Source organism: Cricetulus griseus, assembly GCF_003668045.3.
Source record: "Cricetulus griseus strain 17A/GY chromosome 1 unlocalized genomic scaffold, alternate assembly CriGri-PICRH-1.0 chr1_1, whole genome shotgun sequence".
NCBI classification, from domain to species: domain Eukaryota; kingdom Metazoa; phylum Chordata; class Mammalia; order Rodentia; family Cricetidae; genus Cricetulus; species Cricetulus griseus.
In genome coordinates, this window is record NW_023276807.1 from 1,658,783 (window position 1) to 1,674,106 (window position 15,324).

At 42.3% G+C, this 15,324-nt stretch overlaps 1 protein-coding gene across 4 annotated transcripts in view; it reads left to right on the forward strand.

The window, feature by feature from the left end:
- The first annotated feature begins 6,030 nt into the window (after nt 1–6,030).
- The window catches only part of Mcu (mitochondrial calcium uniporter), a 164,803-nt gene continuing 155,509 nt past the window's right edge, over nt 6,031–15,324 (forward strand). For 2 of the 4 annotated variants that reach the window (XM_035452218.1, XM_027388327.2), the window contains exon 1: nt 6,063–6,199. Coding sequence is in view for 2 of the 4 variants with exons in the window: in XM_027388325.2 (XP_027244126.1) it covers nt 6,053–6,199 (147 nt within the window). In the remaining 2 variants the exon portion in view is untranslated. Of the gene's footprint in view, nt 6,200–15,324 lie in introns of all 4 variants that reach the window. The other 2 variants (XM_027388325.2, XM_027388326.2) reach the window with 2 other exon arrangements.

The window sequence follows — 15,324 nt, forward strand, 5'->3', positions numbered from 1 at the left end:
TCCGCCTCCTGCTTCCCACCAGCTGCAGCCCATGGCCCAGAACCTTCATGTTTCCCCTTGGAAATCAGATCAGATAATGATGCTATAGATTCTATCAAAAGTGAGGAGGAATATAGTAGTTTGACAGCAACTTAGTTTAGATTCAGAGGAGCTGAAATTTGGGCCAAACTTAGCATAATATTAAAGATGTATCTCACCTTGAGGTAGGCAGATTCATGTGGCTAGGAACCAGCCCAAGAAGGTTCCTTCAGACTGCTTTGCATTGTGAAATTCTTTTAGATATCACCATCGGAGGTGTCTATAAATTAAAATGTGAAGAACAGACAGTTGAAGGAACAACTGACATTGTCTAGAATTAGCTTGAGTTAACTTGCCAGATTGGCAGCTCCTAACCTGGAAGAGCACACTGTAGGACAAAGTGACATAAGTTATTCTGTTACAGAATGCACTTAGAATTGTCAGGGAACTGTGGCCCAGTCAGCCAAATTGTCTTGATCAAACCGGTCTAATAAGAGTTGGGTGTAGTGGCCTGTCAACTATGCTAGCAAGTGTGTGGTTATCCTGGGCTACATTAGACCCTGTGTCAAGCAAACAAAAAGGCCTAATGATGATTGCAGAATGTTTCCACACTATCAGACCAGCTCAGATGCAGTACCAAGCAACCGGATGGAAAGTCAACAGTAAATTATGGAAGCTTGCAAAAAGGAGACTTCAGTTTCCCCTAGATGTTCACTTCCAGAAAAGGCTGCACTTACTTATATTCAACCCCCAAATAGCACAGATGGCTACAGGGACAGCAGAAGCAAAAAGGTGGGGACAACTGTTTTGTGGGGAGCTCAGGATTTGGGAAAGAGATGTCTGGAGAAGGGACTGCCAAGCAAGGGAGCCACTTCACCATTTGGAATTCTGTCATAGGTCAGTCAGGTCTTTTTTACTACTCTGGATGGTGTTGGGTTTCATAAACATGTGATGCGAATTCCTATGTACTTAGAAGGTATACTATATTTGAGTACACAATTAAGAACCTTGATCATTCCAGATAGAGACAAACGACTTCCTAGATCCAAAAGTCTAGTTAATATCAGAGAATGCAAGAGGCCATGAGCCAACTAAACACAAAAAGATAGCTTTAAAATTTGCTGCCAGCCTCTTTATTTCTGAGAAACATGAGCAAAGACAATCCTACCCAACCAAACGCTGCCCTTCTCAGCTCAGTGTTTTCTTGGGGTTCTGCTCATGAAAGAGAAGATTGCAGAGTGCATGTTCCTGACAGAAAGTAATATTAGACCACAGAATCATTGGGTTATAAAATACGGAGTCAGTCATTCTTTAGAAATCAGTGCATGAGCCTCCCCTTACAAACATTTTTAGAGGGATATGTAAATATATTTCTGACCTGGAGTGGGTCTGTGTTAGAGTTGGGGCAAGTGGGAGCATTGGAGGAAGTAGAGAAGCAAGGAGAATGTGGGTGTGTTTGTGTATATAATGAAGTGAAAATAGATACATAGAGGAAAAACTGTAACATATTATACTATATAATATTTAGGTATAGACGTATAGAGGAGATGCTTTGAGAGGAAAAACTAACATATTGCAATATGTAATACTTAGATATAGATGTATAGAGGAGATGCTTTGAGAGTCATTGAGTCTTTCTCCACCACACCGAGTAGAAGTATTTACTATGCAGATGAGCTGCCAGAGAAAGAACAGCAAAGGGTACAGAAAGGAAGAGCTCACAGGAACTTGGTTGTGGTGGTGGAGAATTGACTTCTAGTGGAGTAGAAGGGAATGATTCTCCGAGAGAAGAAAAAATAAAGAGCAAATAGGGCGGGGCCATGGCTCCCCATAAATATCTGATGGCCACACCCTTTCCTTTTGTCCTTCTTTTAAATGTTCTCTTTCCTGTTCATTCAGAACTGCTGAGACCACTCAGATAGTGATTCACATTATCAGGGAGCCAGGAAACAGCCCCCAAACCTGCCAGGAGATTCCTTTCATGTTTGCTTGCTCAAGTCAGTGCCCTGCCTGTTCTGGAACCCTTAGGTAAATATTCCCCTGAGTTGAGTCATAGCTGGGAGCTGACTTCAGTGTACATTTTAGTAGGGAAACTGATTAAAGTTTCATGCACCAGGAAATATGCTCTGATTAGTTTTAGCTTTAAAAAAAAGCAATCTGTTTGTGAGGGTTGGCATAGAAACAATTGTGTAACCGTGTATGCTTTAATGACCATGTTTTTAAACTATAAAATTAATATGCAGGTGGGAACAATTTAAACTACTCGAACGAGCAGGTGTCCCTTAAAACTTCCCTGAGGCAATGTATTTTCCTGCTTATTCCTTTAGAATCACCACCTAAATTATATAATATATAATAAATTATATTTAATTCAAATGCAATATATATGAATATATATATATATATATATATAACACATTTATATGTATATATTTTTAAGGGTCTTACTATGTCATCCTGGGTCAGCTTGGAATCAGGTCAGGTTCCAGATAGAACCAGGCTGGCCTTGAACTCACAGAGATCCTCCTGCCTCTGCCTCTCAAGTGCTTTGATTAAAGGCGTGCACCACCATGCTCAGCCCTATATATATAGTTTTAAAAAGTTGTTTTGCATATTTATTGTTATTATTACTTGTGTGTGCATGTCACAGAGCCCTGGTGGAGGTCATATGACAACATTGGAGAATTAGTTCTCTCTGTCCACCTTTTGTGGGTTCCAGACCAAACTCAGGATGTTCGGCTTGTACCACAAACACCCTCACCTGCTGAGCCATTTCACTGGCTCCAATATTATAGACATAATTTTTTTATTTTTGGTTTTTCAAGACAGGGTGTCTCTGTGGCTTTGGAGGCTGTCCTGGAACTAGCACTCGTAGACCAGGCTGGTCTCGAACTTACAGAGATCCATCTGCCTCAGCCTCCCGAGTGCTGGGATTAATGGCGTGTGCCACCACCGCCCAGCTATAATTTTTAAAATGATCATGTGTATTGCATTATCTATAGTTTTATATTTTATATATTATTTCAGCTAAGCCAAAAGGCTGAGAAGTGCTATATTCTTACTTTCTGTTCTTTTTTTGAGGCACGGTCACATGTAGCCCAGGCTGGCCTCCAACTAACTCTAAATAGCTGAGGATGACATTGAACTCTAGTTCTTATTGTCTTTACTTCACAAGCACTGAGGTTATAGGTATGTACCACTACATCCAGCTCACTTTTAATAAAGAATAAATACATAATTTCTTGTTTTTTTGACTAAGCTAACATGTGCAAGTATAGGTAGGGCAATTCTTTTCATTTGTTGTTTATTTTTTGTATTTGAAATAGGGTCTTGTCTATGTAGTCCATGTTGGCTTTAAACTTGTCAGTCTTCCTGCCTGAGCTTTCCTGTGTTGGATTATAGGAATATGCCAACACTTTTTTTTTTCAGTAGGTTTTTAATCTGCAGCCTAGTCTGGTCTTGAACTTATGATCCTTCTGTGCCAGCCTCCCAAGTGCTGGAAACAGATATTCGCCACTGTGCTTGACTCATAGATAGTTACTGTTGTAAGTTGTTGATTAATATTTTTTTAGGTTAATGTCTAATTTACTTGACTGATTCTTTATTGGAAAGTATTGAGGTTATCGTTGACATCTACAAAGTGTGTGTGTCCTTCGTCATAAATATATTACCTCTAGAATGATTCGGGAGTTCCCTGGTTCATGAACGATCTCTCTTAGGTGTGAGGATTCCTTTCCAAAAAGCTATTGCATTTTTTTTTCCTTATTCAGCTTGACTAACCAGCTCATGTAGTCCTTTGCCACTGTGGGGAGGTTTTATTTTGCTTTGTTTCCTGGGAGAAGATTACTGAGAATTGTTTAGAGCAGTTGCTAGATCTATGTTATATGAGCCTGGTTTAGGGGCATCAGTAATTTAATTTTTAAGGCTATGAGATGATGCATTTTGGAAAATAGATTTGGAACTCTTAGCAATGTCTCTAGCTTTAGATTTGTATATTAAAAAGAGTGGCTGGGCCTGGTGGTGGTGCCACATGCCTTTAATCCCAGCATTTGGGAGGCAGAGAGGTGAATTTCTGTGAGTTCAAGGCCAGCCTGGTCTATAAGAGGTAGTTCCAGGACAGCTTCCAAAGCCACAGAGAAACCCTGTCTCAAAAAAACAAAACAAAACAACAACAACAACAACAAAGTGGCTGGATGTGGTGGTGCATGTAATCCAAGCTCTTGGGAGGCAGAGACAGGTGGATCTCTGTGACTTTGAGGCAAGCCTGGTCTGCAGGACAGCCAAGGTTATTACACAAAAGAAACCCTGTCTCAAAAAACAAACAAAATTACAACAGACACAACAGTGTGGCTTTTTTCCATTTTGTTTTATATGTTTTTGTCTTTTCCCAAAATATCTGATTATGTAGCCCAGGTTGGCCTCATATTCACAGTAATCTTCCAGCCTCAGTTATGCAATTACAGATGTGTCCTACCAAGCCTGGCTTAACTGGTTCATTTTTTAATGCACAGCGCTAAATCTCAGTACTGCAGGATAGACACTAAACTTCCATACTTAGAAAAAACAGAGGAAGGGCAATTCCAGTAAGAATGTAGAGATAGAGTCCGAACACTCTTGGTCCATACCAGGTTTGGCAAAGGAAAAACAAAAAGCAAAAAGCAAAACCAACTAAAATCCATGGTGTATTGAATAAAAAGGCCCAGAGGAGTGAGAGAGAGAGAGAGAGAGAGAGAGAGAGAGAGAGAGAGAGAGAGAGAGAGAAAACGTGCAGTATGGATAAATATGTGAAATGCTGTTGGGATAAATATAGATGGGCAGAAGGCTATTGTGAGTGAAGATGATCCAGCAATGTCATGAATTCCAAATAGGGGGCTATTCCATGCAGCTGTTGAGCTGGAGCGCATCCCTCACCTCCCAGGCTCCACTTGTTGAGAAACATCTCTTCTGGGTGAGTGGGTGGCTTGATGAAGTAGCACGATGATTGCTGGAGAAGCCCACCAGCCGGCTGTTCTGGGTGAGCACATAAGAATTAACCCAGAATTTTCACTTCATTGTTTGGTCAAGAAAGCAATTTTAATCAAACTTGAAAGAATATTACTAGAACAAGTAACACAACTTAAAAAAAAACCACTTCATATGTAAGGCTATATTATAAACTACAATGATACTTATTAGAATTAAAAACATTAATCGCCTTACCATCCCCAATACTTTATAAGGACCTGAAAGAATTGAGCCGCTCACAATAACAAACAACTAGGAAGTGTTCTAAGAAAACGTAGAAACCCTCGCTGAGAACTTGTTCCTTGTGTAGTGGCTCTCAAGTTTCCTAATGCTGCAACCCTTTAATACAGTTCTTCATGTTGCGAAGACCATAAAATTATCGTCGTTGCTACTTCATAACTGTAAATTTGCTATTGTTATGTAAATATCTGTGTTTTTTGATGGTCTTAGGCAACCCCTGTTCATTCAGCCCAATGACAGGCATCCTGGGACTTCGATGCTACTACCATTATACCTTAGATTATGTTACACAGTACTGTCACTGGATTACTTTATGATTCAGGCTGAGTTTCATCATATCTAAATGCTATTCGTTATGGCTGCTAACTTTAGGCATGTGGTCGAGAGTTGTAGCAACCTCCTTAATAGGACCAACTGGGTGCTTGTGTAGACAACTTAGGACACTCAGAACTCCGAACGAGCTTTGCACAGATATCTATTTCCCTAGTTCCCAACGCCACGATGCTTAGTAAAGATTAGCCAAATCGAACTTGTCATCCCTTGCTGCTCTATTCCAAGAGGTTCGAGTGCCAAAGACCGGTTCCCTAGAATTTGCCTGTAAGGTAACTCTAGAAGTGACGGACAGCCCGAAGCCGGGGTTCTCCCGCTCTTTGATTGGGCTTCGAAGAAGGCCCCGCCTCGGAGACTTCAGTCAGGGCTGCAGTTGGCCAGGTGCGGCTGAGTGGCGGGTCTTGGCCGCGCCCCGGCCGTCCGCTGCGCTGCCTGGGCCAGCGCCGTTTCCAGTTGAGAGATGGCGGCCGCCGCAGGTAGATCGCTCCTGCTGCTGCTCTGCTCCCGGGGCGGCGGCGGGGGCGCCGGCGGCTGCGGGGCGCTGACTGCCGGCTGCTTTCCCGGGCTGGCCGTCAGCCGTCACCGGCAGCACCAGCAGCACCGGACGGTATGCGAGCGCGGCTCCGGGGAGGGCGGGGCGGCGTGGGGAGCCGCGGGCAGGCCAGGGCGCCCGGCGACTTCCCTCAACTCGCGGCCGCCCCGGGGTGGCGGGCCACCGAGCCGCCGTGTCCTTCAGCGCCTGCGGCGGCGGCTGCGAAGACAGGGAGAGCGGGCGAGCCGGCGAGCGGGCGGGCGGGCGGGAGGCAGAAGAGGAGGAGGAGGGGCGACAGCAGGGATGTTCCCGCAGGACTGGGGACGCCAGGGCGGGGAAGGCACGGGACTTGAACCTCTCCCTGACCCGCCTCTGGGCTCGGTCCCTCCCTCCGTCGTTCCTGACAGCTTTGCTCTCGTGCTCCCGAACTGAGCCCGGTGCGAGTTGTCCCCTTCTCTCCTCCGCTGGGCGCGCTGGGGCGTCCTGAGTTGCCGCGGCTGCCCGTGTGTCAGGAGAGTGGCAGTGCCGCGCTGCTAGGAACTGTCCCCGGAGAGCACCCCAGGACCCCCGGAGGCTGCTGCCTCGCCCTCTCTCGGCCCCCTAGGAAGGCGCAGGAAGGGAAATCAAACTTTATCCCTCTCTGAGTCCCTGCGTGTGTGTGTGTTCCGGGAACCAGTTTCCTCGAGGTGGATGCTGCATTGCTTCAGGAGGCAAGCATCATCCCCTCGGGTCCTTAAAGGTCCCGGTGGTCCCTTCGGAGGCTTGGCTTTCACGCTACACTCGTGCCCAAAGGAAGTGCAGCAGGCACAAGAGAAGAGAGGCAGCATGGCAAGTTGTTCACGGAGGCAGAGATTTGGTGGTTCTGTTAACCAGTTCTTGTCAGGTTTTATTGCCTAGCAAGGAAAAGGAATTCTGTCTGAACAGCCTCTGTGCGTGTGTGTGTGTGTGTGTGTGTGTGTGTGTGTGTGTGTGTGTGTGTGTGTGTGTGTGTGTGTGTGTGTACGCGCGCGCGCGCGCGCGCTCGTGTTTGTACATTGATGGGGGGAACGGGAGCTTGGCTCTGTCTATGTGTGTAGTGGTGGGGGGACAGGAGCTTGGCACGGAGTTTTTCACCTAATAAGTCAGCAGGTTCTCTTCCTTTGGACTTTCGAGGCCCATATGTGTTGGTCTCTGGCCAACTCTGAGAGAACAAGTGTAGGTTTAATTTCATAGGTTGAACTTGTGTAGTGTGGCGATGGGAGACTCACTGCAGCTGGCCCAATAGAGAAAGTGGTGCCTTCGGCCCATGCATCATGCATGACCTGCCTTGTTCTGATTCCCCATCTCCAAAGAGGAAAGGACTGGAGGTTTGCAGAGAGGATACCCCTAGACCTATGATAGCACAAGATTGTGGGAATGCGCTATGAAAAGAACCGAGGCTCTGCAAATGCAAGATAGTATTGCTATTATTAGCCATAGTTACGGACCTGATCATCCTTCTTGTGAGAAAATTGTACTTTTTCGTATTTGGCATACTGACATTGCTTTGCTGAAGCATTTGGGTGGGAGCCGAGTTTTTCTATAGTTCAATTCTGATTTGCATGTTTCATGGCCTCTAGTTATGTTCTCTGGAAGACATAAAGGCCACCTCAAAATCTGATGGCATCCTTTTCCCTCTGAACTATTGGTAGACTTCCTGAGTTACCTGTTTTCATATGAGGCATTTTCTGATTTTGCAGTTCGTTTTTTAATATTGTTTGGGTGTGGTATTCAAGTGGTGTTTGAAAATTTGTGCCTCATGTATTTTCTACCATGCAAATGCACCACCAGTCTGTGAGTGTCTTCCTTGTATGGATACTTCATGACAATGTTCTTCTGTGCTATTCTGGGGTGGGTAAAAGTGGTGTGCTGAATTTGTAGCTGAAAGCCCAATTAAAAATGAAGTGTTATTTTTGAAGGGCAGAAGTGTTGTCATGGGAATGGTGACTTGTAAATGAACTTGGGATCCTAAGATTTGAAAAGAGGTGAACCTGATGACTTAAATTTGTAGAAGCAGATTTTGAATTTTTGTTCAATTGCTCTAAAGCCATTGTGTGTGTGTATTCCCATCAGATTTTCTATGATTCCTCACATGGCATTCTGTTTGGAAGATGTCTCTTAGGGATTTGACTCTTGATTTTTCCAAGCCTGAAACTGAGGCCCAGAAAGGAGAGAGACTTGGCCAAGAGTACACAGCTGGTAAGCCTCTTTCTGCCCAGGTATTATGACTCCCCTTTTGTGTTTTTTTATTGTATAAGAAACCACAGTTGCCTTTCACTTTTATATATCTCTCCTTTTACTTATAAAATTAACTAATTGTCTGCCAGGAAATTCTGTGTATTTCAAAGCTGCAGGAGTAGGAATCTTTTAAGTGTATGTGATTTTGAGGCACATAGAGTAGGAGAATATGGAACAAACAACTTGCCCCAAACAATAGATGTTCTTATAATGATCCTACTTGGTAAGACACTGGGGCTGAGAGGAGACATCCCATCTATGCTGCAGATGGTAGTCTGCATTGAGTCTGATCACAAGTCCAACTTGTGCCACTTTTATTCAGCAGTAGTAGGTACAGAAAATTAGAGCCAAGGGTCACAGCTGATAATAGCTCTTTTTTTTTTTTTCTGGCTTGGGTCATCTTTTTTGTTTGTTTGTTTGTTGTTTGAAATAGGGTCTCACCAAACTGAGACCAAATGATTTCTCCTTTTTCTGCTTCTTATCTCCCTGGTGTTGGGTTATAGGCATGTGCCACCATGCTCAGCCAAGTCGAGAGCCATTGTTTTATTTTTATTTTATTTATTTATTTATTTATTTATTTATTTATTTATTTATTTATGTTTTTTAGAGACAGGGTTTCTCTGTGGCTTTGGAGGCTGTCCTGGAACTAGCTCTTGTAGACCAGGCTGGTCTCAAACTCACAGAGATCCGCCTGCCTCTGCCTCCCGAGGGCTGGGATTAAAGGCGTGCGCCACCAACGCCCGGCTGAGAGCCATTGTTTTAAAATGAGTCTAAAGCAAATAGAACTTTAATAAAATGGTAAATTTGACCATACAGTTATAAATATAACCGTTCACCACTCCCCTATTAAAACATATTTCATTCAGTGTTTGAAATAAAATCTAACTTTGTTGCTCAGGCAGTCCTCTAACTCCTGGCTCTAAGAGGCCCTCCTGCTTCAGTTTTCCACCTAGCTAAGACTGCAAATGTGCACCCCTGCTGTCTGATTCTAGAACATCTTTCAATGCAAAAAAGCAGTAAAGGTACATGGCTTAGCAGGTCTTTTTTTTTTTTTTTGCATCATTTATTATGATTTTCCTTCTTGTATAAGGAGCCTGCTATTGTTGTCTAACTTGGGAGCACTGACAGTGAATATAAACTGTTTGTTGCATACCTTCCTGTGTGAGTAGCGAAGGTGGCTGCTATTTCCAAAGATGCTCTTTCCAGGGTAATTGCCTTTCCCTGTGGGCTATGCAACTCCTTTGCTAAATCAAACTGCTTCATCTCTGATTATGACAGCCTGGGTGTTGGCAGTTCCTGGTGGTCAGCGTCTGTGCTGAGTTACAAAATGGCAAGCAGGCATCACACTGTTAGAATTTGTGGCCCCTCTTCTCTACACATTACAGTTTGGGTTTTTTTGGGGTTTTTTTTTGGCTGTAATACTGTTGCAACTTACCTAAGGCTACTTTGTTTGATACACAGTCCTCCTTCTAGGGAGAGAGTCTGTAGCACTATGCAGCCCAAGCTGGTCTTGAACTTCCAGTGATCTGCCTGCATGAGATTATAGGCCTGTATGAGAATGCTAGGCTTAAACCCTAGTTCTCCGTGTTTCTCTTGGTCTGAGTCTGTCTGTCCTTTGCTGGATCCATGCACAAAAAAGTCTACTGTAATTAAGCCAGCACTGTCCCCAAATGTCCCATCCATACCTACTATTAAACATATTTTGTGGCTGAATTTCAGCCACAACTACTCCTATTCATTCCTCTATGTCTAAGGTACATTTCAGGCCAGAGGCTGACATACAACACCTTCTGTCCAATGCCCTCACTTCATAAATCTAATGAAACAGAGGAGTAACTTCTGAGGTTATATTTGCGGTAAATAAGAAATTAGGGATTAAGATTCCTTTAAATGGATATGGGTTCAAAAAACATGTATGTTTGGTTTTTTTGAGACAGGGTTTCTCTGTGGCTTTGGAGGCTTGTCCTGGAACTAGCTTTTGTAGACCAGGCTGGTCTCGAACTTACAGAGATCCACCTGCCTCTGCCTCCCGAGTGCTGGGATTAAAGCCATGCACCACCATCGCCCGGTGCTTAGTTTATATTTTAACTTTGCTGATTCCTGTCTCTTAACTTTTTTCCATTCTCTAATCTAAATCCTGGTAGAATTTATTATCTTCAGGGTGCAGATCAACACTGTACTCTCCTTGTTTCATTGGTGGACTCCTTATCTTTCTGGGGAGATAAGGCCAAGATGTGTATCTTACTATTCCTTCCCTCTTGACTCTTTTAGCCTGTTGTCAAGGAAGCCAAGTCTGAAAAATTGCTTTAAGCTTGGTGATGCTTTTGATTGTATGTCACATTTCTTTATGATGGATTGGCGGTAAGAATTGGTACAACGTTATCTCTGTTGTGGTCAGTAGCTTTCTGTTCATAACCAGTTAGAATATGATAATTACCCAGATTATTAGGAATATATGCTTCAACCAGATTCCAAACGTGTTGTTTTTATTCTGCTTTTGTATTGGAATACTGAAGGTCCTGGATTAATTGGTTTAGAACACACTTGTTTTGTTTTTTAAGGAAGTAAACATCCTTTTATTCATCTTAAAAATCTTATTTTTGAGTCCCATAAAATATTATGAGTGAATGAACTTGGATCTATTCTGATTATTTGATCTTTTTTAAGGCTCCGAGGACTTTATTTTATGCTCTATGGAACTTCATAGAAGAAAAACATCTAAGTAGATAATGTAGTATCAAGGATGACGTAGTCAAAGACAATACATTCACAGCCAACCTTCCCCCCCTTTTTTTCTTTTTGGGACTTCCACTGCTTCCTGTAGGTCTTCTGTAATATGATGTCATCATGTGAATAACCACTGGGATGAAGGTCAAGATTATATTTTAATTGGACCTTTTTCTTAATTGGATTGATTAAACTGGATCTCATGGATGTATTAGAATTATACTGTATTAGAAAAATTATAGCTGTTGTATACAAACAATTCTAGAACAGAACTTTGAAGCCCTTACAGCAGTGGTTCTCCACCTGTGGGTCACCCCTTCCATATGTGTGTGTGTGCGTGTGGTGGGTCAAATGACCCTTTTACAGGGATCATCACCTAATCACCTAAGACCATTGGAAAACACAGATATTTACATTACGGTTTTTAACAGTAGCAAAATTGCAGCTCTGAAGTAGCAATGAAAATAACCTATATTAAAGGGTTGAAGCATCAGGAAGGTTGAGAACCACTGCCTTAGAGGAAGCAGGAGTGTGAGAGAGATGGAATGCTTTTTTTCATAGTATCTGTGAATGCAGCGGTGAAAGGGCTTGAACATTTCCTCATTCTCCAGTCTAGCTGTTTTCCTACTCAATTACATGGTCGTGTATTTTGCTTTAAACTGTTAGCACTGGTTTTAAAAGGTGAACTGGGGAAAAGTTAATTGGGCTAGAATTCTTAGAATAAGTACATAACTTGTGACTCAGCCTCGAACAAATGCTCTCTGATATAGATCAAGCTTGACAACAAATGCTTAAAAAAAATCTGCCAGGGCTGGAGAGATGCTCCGTGATTAAGAGGACTTACTGCTCTAGTCCTCTAAGCAGAGGACTAGAGTTCAACTCCCAGCACCCATGTCAGGCAGCTCACAACCTCCTGCAACTCCAGCTCAGGGCTCTCTGAGGCCTCTGGCCATCTCTGTGAGCATCTGCACTAATATGCATGTATCCACACACACATATTCATAATTAAAAACAATACAGGTAAATCCTTAAAAAAAAAGCTGTCTTCTGCAGAATGAAAACAAAAGGGGAAACAAACCATTTATTTCTGCACACTTTGTTAAATGCTTTCAGTGAGACAGCTGTGTAAAAATGAAGGTTGACATCAGGCAAATTAATTTTAATAAGTTTAGTGAGCTATTGGCCCATAAACTGTATACAGGCTTGAATCTTATATAGTCATAAAAATGTAACTTTGGTAAATTACATCACCAACTGGATCTAACAGCTTGCTAAAGCAAGCCTTTTCCTACTGCAGTTCTGAAATAACTGGATAACAGGACATCACATCTTAACATCTCTTAAAAAAGAATGACTTTTCCTAAGGCTGTTTTTTTGGTGACATTAAATGTATTAATCCATAAGGATGTATGTTTACCTTCTTTGCATCATTACTAAAATTTTCAGTTTTTGCATGTTTTCTGCTATTTATTGTCCATTTGGTTGTTGAGGAATACATGAAACAGTCTCTAGGAAGTTGCAGAGGCCAATAGTCAGCAGCAGCTCACAGTCCTGACAGTTTTAATGGGTACCAAAAATTTTAAGTTATCTTGCTTCCTAAGACAGGATTGTGTCATGCTTCTTGTCTATTGTGAATTGTGAGTGATGTTACAGGGCGTTTTAAGATATTAATGTCTGCTTTAAACTTTGATGCAGAGAAAATTAAAGTGACTGAGAAATTGTCAAATAACAATAGAGCCAACCAGTTAGCTTATACTATCCGACCTCTGCAGTGTAGAGAGATCTAAGATCTGAGGGCATCGGTAATGCCCTTTAATTCCCACCATTAACCTTGTGAGAGGCATTATTACCTCAGTTTTGTAGAACCAGACATTGAGGATGGGTTTACCTGTTTTTAGTACTGGGAACTATTTCAGCGCTGGCGATAGACAGGAGAAAGACTGTGGCTTTAGCTGAAGCTAATTCCATTTTCCCTCTGTCTCCAGCTGCGTCTGCCTCTTCCTTCCTAAGCATTTACTGCAGTTTTCCTTTTAAGAGACTTCAAGGTCCTTCTTACTGTCTCCAGTCTTCATATCTTTCCCCATGTCCCTTCAGGCACTAGCTGATTGACTTGGGTCTGAGTCAGGTGTTTGCCTCCTAGGGATCTTGGTAATTTAATCTGGAATGCTAAATAGTTCCAATAAATGTGTTAATTGTTGAGTATTGCTTCTATACTGGATAGTTCTGTCAGGTTTCTAATGGACTTTATGACAAAATGCTCCACCTACAAAGGTTAAATTACCCAGAATCACTTGGAAATGCTGTATAGGATTTCCTTGTGAGTCATTGTGCAAAGGAAGACAGCCACTTTTGGTGGGTCAAATGAGATTGTATAGTCTGGCCAGGGGACATTGTGCAAGCAGTGTGACTTGACTTGTGTTGCCAATGCTTTTCAAATGTAGTTTTTCTTTCTTTTCTTTCCTTTTTATTCTTTTGAAACACGGTCTCTCTGTATAGCCCTCCATGTAGACCAGGCTGGCTTCAAATTATAGGGATCCTCCTACCTCTGCCTTCTGGGTGGGTGCTGGGATTAAAGGTGTGGGGCACAATGCCTGCTTTTTTTTTGCTTCTGGAGGTTGAATGGGAGCATTAAGAGCTACCTGTTGGAACTAGGAAGGCTTCACTGAGGTTGCCTCACAGGAGCTAAAACATAAAGCAATCTAATTTATGCACGTGGGACTGGAAAATGTGTTTGGTGTTTCAGCACACGGAGTGTGACATGACAGTAGAAGGAAGTTGGTTACAGTGGAAATATGGACAAATATCAGCTACGTAGGGCAATAGTATGATGCCAATAATAATGATATTTATCAGTTTCAACAAGCACTTTGCATTATTTTCTCCCTCAACTTTTGAGTTACCCCAAGACTTTTCTCATTTTACATATAGCAATACTGAATTACCTCTTACTGGTTACGTGACTTGTGCGGGGATCACAGCCTTTGTTTAGGACCACACAGTAGCAAATGCATACCTGGCATGTCATCCCAGAGAGCCGGGTTGCAGCCTCTGTTTCTTAACCACCGCTCTATGTGGAGAGATCAGGCTGTGATAGTGGAACGACTTGGAAAGGAGCTGAAAGTTTATTCTCTCCAGTAGTGGCCATTTGTGGACTCACGCCATCGTGGAACTATGTGATATATAAAGGTCCATTGTGTGTGTGTATGTATGTGCTGGCATCCAAGTTAACCTGAAGAAAAAATTTATGAAATAGTAATTTTACTTTGTATGAGGTATGCATAGTTTCTTTTCTGATTAAGAAGTACTTATAGGGACTCCTTCAAGTTGATTTTGCAACTGAAGAAGCCACGGTTTGAAAAAAAAAATCAAACAAAAAACAAACCATTGCTGAAGATATAATGTAGGAGAACCACTTGATGAAGTGTATGCTTTTATGTGGGTCATCCTGGTGTCTGTGTAAAGGGTAGATAGAGAGTACGGGACCACAGAGGTAGAGGGCAATAAAGGACCAATCAGTGCAGTGGATCTGGAAGAGATGGCTGAACTGGGACATTAGCTAGGGATAGGATACATGGGATAGAGAGAGGCCAGTAGAGAGGAGAGCACTTTCATACACAGGAGAGATAGGCTACGTCCGTTTGCCAAGCTCTTAGGTAACACTGGGTTGGGGGCAGTTTAATTCAAGATCTGACTTTATTCCTCAGGCACAAAGATTGCTTCTTGATCTTTAAATTTCCCTTTCTATAATGCTTATTAAGTAAGCTTCTTTGTGTTCTTTTCTGTGCTTCTAATTTTGTATTGAAATGTATTGTTGTGCTTTCATTATTACAAGCTACTTTGACATTTGTTTATCAGATCAGATGCCTGCCTTATCATGTACCTGCTTTCCTTCTACCTCCCCTCTACATAGAATTTAGGAGATTTTCTCAGCAGTCTGAGAAGGCACACACAGCATGAAGAACACTCAGAAAATCCCTGTACAAAGACTGCGTTCTGTGTGTTGTGCTCTTCCCAAAGCTCTATGCAGTAGCCCTTTGTGTTACGCTCATCAGAGGAGGAATTATGAATAATTTTCTCTGACTTAGTTCTTTCTAGCTTTCCAATTTTTTTCTTGTATGTATTAATGCAGAGCCTTAAGTGTTGATTCCCTTAAGAGCCTACTGAACATTGTATGATAATGGTCTTATCTTTTTTTATCTTTTCCTTTAATCTTCTTT